Below are 5,226 nucleotides of genomic sequence, written 5' to 3' on the forward strand. Positions count from 1 at the left end.
TTGTCAAATTTGGAAATATTGTTGTACAAGTTTGATGATTTTATTAAACAAAATAATCCAAAAAACCTGAACATAGTTTGTTCCCTTTACAACACAAAGCCAATCTTAGAAATGTAGAAACTATCCATCCTTGTGACAGTTTATGCTTATTCTCCGGTCACCATGTGTCACCTCCTCCTGAACCAGGATCCTTGTTTCTTTCACACGAGTAAAGTGCTTAGGTACTTTTAATTTAGCAAAAAGTGATCTGGCATACTCTCACGTGATCTGGCATACTCTCACGTGATCTGGCATACTCTTACGTGATCTGATACTCTTGGAGAGTGTGGTTGATTTCGAAAATACCCCTGACCGATTTAATGAATATAATACATTCATAACTCAAATTCTCTCTCTTCTCTCTCCTCCTCCTCCCTCCGATAATCATCGGGAGGAACTACTCAATCGGCGTTCAGTCGTCGTCGAGTCTTCTTCTCCACTCCTCCGTCCTTATTCTTCCTCGCTATCATCGAATTGCGATCTCGTCGCTTGGATGCTGGATCATTTACAGGGTATGTATCTCAAATCGTCGTTAAGACCAATGTATAGAATCCACCATAGACGAACTCATTATTCGCAGGGATTCTGATTAGATAGTAGATTTCGTATTTGTGTATGAACTAGTCGATGATCGGAAAGTTTGAATGGTCTGTTTATTAGGGAATTCGATAATCAACAACTGTATAATTGAATGTCGGGAATCAAAGTTGATTACAATTTGGTTTTGAATTGAAGACTCGACTCGAAATTTTGGTAGTTGTAAATGAAAAATTCTTATTCTTTTGGGTAAACTAATCGAGGATCGGAGAGGAATGATTGAATGAATACTCTGATTGAATGTCGGGAATGAAAGGACGATTCAATCAAAGAAGATTAGACGTTCAGTGATTACTAATTGATTACTGACACAGCTGTGTAACATGGTATAACGAAGGATAACTTTAACGGTATAACTGTGTAACCAAGTAAAACTTTAACGGTATAACTGAATAACCAAGTATAACTTTAATGGTATAACTATGTAACCAAGGGGTTAATTTTTTTATCGCAGACAATGTGTACTTTTTCGAAAAACATACACTTTGATTATGATGGGCATTATTCGAAAGATGGACATGATTATGAATGGATTCCAGCCGATGCTCGTTTGTATGCTATATCCTTTAAGACATCATCGTTGGAGGAGATCACTTATTCGTTGTTGAAGGAGAGGATATGCAGGAAGATGAGAATAGATCCATTTACGAAGAGGCTCAATTTGGGTTACATTCCATTGGTAGTGGAACCTAAGAGGCAATCGTATATTTTTGATGATGAAGATGTGTATGTTTATCTAACATCAGTGGATAGAGAGCAAAGAAGAAGTATTTTGCATGTGGAGGACATCGAAGAATTGCAAATAGTTCAAATAACCGAGAAACTGTCGAGAGTTGGAGAGAGCTCTTGTAGTAGGAAATTTTGTGAGCGTGAGAGTGGTATGGGGAAGAAGAGAATGTGGGCACTGATTTACACGATGAACATCCCCACCAGAAACAGAAGAAGAGTAGGTTGTAAACCTTTTGTTTCGGTGTTTCAGTTTTGATGTGGATTAGGTTGTAAGCACTTTCAGTTTTGGTGTTTTTATCGCATGGGATCGTGGAGTTGACTCGGAATTTTATATATTTGTGTGTTGTATGACTAAGTGAAACTTGTTTTCTTTACTGGTATAACTACGATAGGTAAACTGAGTAATATGATTCAAAATTTTAAACTTTTGAATTTTATAAGTCATGGAGGTAATAAGACTGTAATTTAATATTACTGATATGTTAATTATGATTTAATCGGAATTATTAAAATTCCATCTGTAGCAATCATATAAGAAATACAATGTGTTATCATAACTTTATCGCTAAAACTGACCTTGTTAAATTTGATAACTCTCTATGACACGAAATCAAGTTTATGTTTACATGATCGTATGAGAAATGAACATAGGAAACATAATTGCATTGGTATAACCATAAAATCATTAATCAAAGCAGAGTATAACCAAGATAAATGGAAATAATTAAAATGTACAACTTTGATGCTTTATGTAAAACTGAGTACTTGGTGAAACTTAGACCACGAAAAACCCTGTGATAATTTTCCCGCCCAGCTCTGCGAATTTTGAATTTCCCTCTTCCCAATTTGCTAAAATCCCAAAATCGTATTAAAGACCTTTTTTATATTTTCCCCATTTCTATCCTCAATTTTCTCTCTCTTCAATCTCTCTTCTGCTCAATCGAATAATCGTCTCTTTTCCCTCTGATTCCCTCTCCGTCAGATAAGATAATGTCCAACCCAATAACGGCCGCTTTATCGTCCACGACTGGAGATATTACCATTACCAGTGGTCTGGGACGAGCAAGATCTGGGGGAATACCTAGAAATTGTTCGTGCGGGGAGAGAATCGTCGAGCTAATATCCAAATCCCGGCCAAATCCATACGGCCGGTATTATCGGTGTCTCTATGCGGCTTCACTTAGGGTATTATCGGTGTCTCTTAAGCTTCACGTTTTTTTCATTTTTACATAATGTTGTGGGATCTAATGGAGTATTCGATCTAATGTTGTAGCTGGAGAACGACGACCACGTCTTCAAATGGGTAGATGAAGCTTTCACCGATGAGATTCGACAGTTGCACAACCAAGTTCGAATCCTAGAAGAAGAAGTTATATTGCTCAAGGCAACAATAAGGAGCGAACGTCCGACATTAATGCCTAAGATATCAGGAGGTTGTGTCCCTGCTATTGTCGGCATCAGTGTCGTAGTTGTAGTTGTAGCCGGTATTATGATGTACAAGTAACTATGTATTTTCTCCTTAGTTCTGCGAAGTTGGATAAAGTTTCTATTATTTTTACGATGTCAGACCATTGAAAAAGTGAAACTAACACAAACTATGACCTATTTATACGAAAATCCGAACAATTGCTTAAGTGAAACTTAAGTGAAACGTAAGTGAAACTAGAAGTTGGAACAATTGATTAAGTGAAACTTAAGTGAAACCAGAAGTTGGAACAATTGATTAAGTGAAACGTAAGTGAAACTAGAAGTTGGAACAATTGATTAAGTGAAACTTAAGTGAAAGTTAAGTGAAACCAGAAGTTAATACAATTTTTTAAGAGAAACCAGAAGTTAATACAAGATTTACACAAGACCTTTAACCCCATATTTATAAACATAAGGGTCGCTGTTTATTAGAGACTGCCTGAAGTACTCAACCTCGGACAAACGCGGATTGAACCTGAAGTCCGACAGTCCATCTGCGGTCTCAAGCCATAGATCAGTAGGACCAATAATATATGTATAAATAATGACTTTAGTAAACGTTTAACTCAACTATTACATTTAAAAGTAGACACAGAAACTACACTTACTCCAACAATAGCAGACCCTCCACATCTTAAGGTCTACAATCACCTGTCCTCTCTTGTTTTTAAGACCATCCCAGAAGGCATAGACCTGCTTGCCAGTCATCACACATTTGATCTGACTGTCATTATTGAGAGAAGGTGTGTCAGTTACAATATAGATAAATTTATCTTGGATAATATGTTACTTTCTACTTACATGTTGTCCCTTATGTAGAACACCATCCTTGGTCTTGTAGGGTCATCAAAATGGGCTTGCGTATCGAAGACCACTCCCATTGTATCTACCATATAAGTGTTACTCAACTAAATCAGTTCGTTTCACTTAGTTTCACTTACATCTACATAGTTACTCAACTAAACAATGTTCGTTTCACTTAGTTTCACTTACATCTACATAGTTACTCAACTAAACAATGTTGCGATTACCAAGATCTACATATGTTAGCAGAACTCATACCTATGGGATAGTTTTGTTCCCTGTAGGACAAGTGAGGGATTGCATGGATGTTCATGAACTCCATAAAGAGCCGATTGTTCAGAGGCTCGATTTTGCGGACTTCTGTGTCGGGCGTAGCAGTTAGTTTGAACCGAGACTTAGTTGCCTGGAAACCTCCACAGGAATGTCCAACTTGTACCCGAAAGATTTCCACCCACATTCCCTCTTTCTCCTCGAAGCCTCTAAACTTATCATTATCCCCCCCATAAACGCTCATCTCCATCTTGGACCCCTATATTAATAAATAAAGTACAAGGATCACTGTCGGTAAGATAGGTGATGTTATGAATGACAAACTTGAGAGGTGATGATAACACTTACATCTTCATCTGCGAAGATATAGGTATAGAAAGGTATGGAGGTAAGATAGGAGATTAAATAGACAGGGTAGACCCTGTGTATTTTGACTCTGAAACGCCAAGCCCTGAGCTTGGGGTTATAACAAACCTCGGAAAGCTTGTTGTAGTGTGTCACCTTGGAGTTGTTTGTAGAGAGATGGAGTAGAGATGAGAGAAGAGATGATAGAAGAGATGAGATGATGAATCGGTTCTTTTCTTTTTGGTGACTGAAGTAAGTTACTTTGGTGGAGTTTAAATGCAATGAGATGATGGTTTCGTGGCGTTTCAATGCAAGTGTAGAGTCGCAAGTGTAATGATTATAAGAGACTTTTTCAATATCATTAATTACATGAGGTTTGGAATATCATTAATTACAGGATTTTCGATATCATTAATTATATTTTTTCTATTTGTTTGCAAAATAAAACAATATAATATCTAGATATACATAGTTTCATAAATTTAGACTATCTAAATTCTGAAATTTTGGTTAGTTTCATAAATTTAGACAATCGAAATTAGTTAGTTTCACTTAAATATATAGAGTTATACATAGTTCCAAAGCCTATAGATACTATTCGAGTCAGAAGCGTGCTTGAGAAGTCGTGACGGTTTGAAAATATGTTTGAAAATATCAAAGGGACACGCTATCTATGGTGATTAAATGCAAATAAATCATGAAATGACAGTTATTAAAATAACTCACTCAGTGAGTTTCACTAAATTATTCACAGAATATCTCTTCTTTATTGCATGTTCGTTTTTCAACCCATGCGCCTGTTCTTGCAGTGAGAAGTCGTGTCTTCTCGTCTTCTATAGACGTCTATTAAATCACTCTTAAGTGTGATAGTAAATACAATCTTATCTGTAAGAGGATCATCCCCATTATAAATAGGTTTATCACTTGTCCAAAAACGTTAATCTTTTGCATTTACTCGACTAAACGAATATCGAA

General features: G+C 36.5%; 1 protein-coding gene across 1 annotated transcript; it reads left to right on the forward strand.

Annotated features, from left to right (window-relative positions):
• The first annotated feature begins 2,355 nt into the window (after positions 1-2,355).
• LOC108829634 (uncharacterized protein At4g04775-like) lies at positions 2,356-2,869 on the forward strand. The gene is made up of 2 exons (XM_018603253.1): positions 2,356-2,550; positions 2,639-2,869. Exons 1-2 carry the CDS (start codon positions 2,356-2,358, stop codon positions 2,867-2,869), a joined length of 426 nt encoding a protein of 141 aa, XP_018458755.1.
• The last annotated feature ends 2,357 nt before the right edge of the window (positions 2,870-5,226 follow it).

This window comes from Raphanus sativus, chromosome 2, assembly GCF_000801105.2.
Source record: "Raphanus sativus cultivar WK10039 chromosome 2, ASM80110v3, whole genome shotgun sequence".
Lineage (NCBI taxonomy): Eukaryota > Viridiplantae > Streptophyta > Magnoliopsida > Brassicales > Brassicaceae > Raphanus > Raphanus sativus.

Bases quoted from the DNA above. Each gene is read 5' to 3' on its own strand.
- LOC108829634 (XM_018603253.1), top strand. From the start codon at position 2,356: ATGTCCAACCCAATAACGGCCGCTTTATCGTCCACGACTGGAGATATT. The intron at 2,551-2,638 runs GTATTATCGGTG...CTAATGTTGTAG, and splicing joins TCTATGCGGCTTCACTTAGG to CTGGAGAACGACGACCACGT.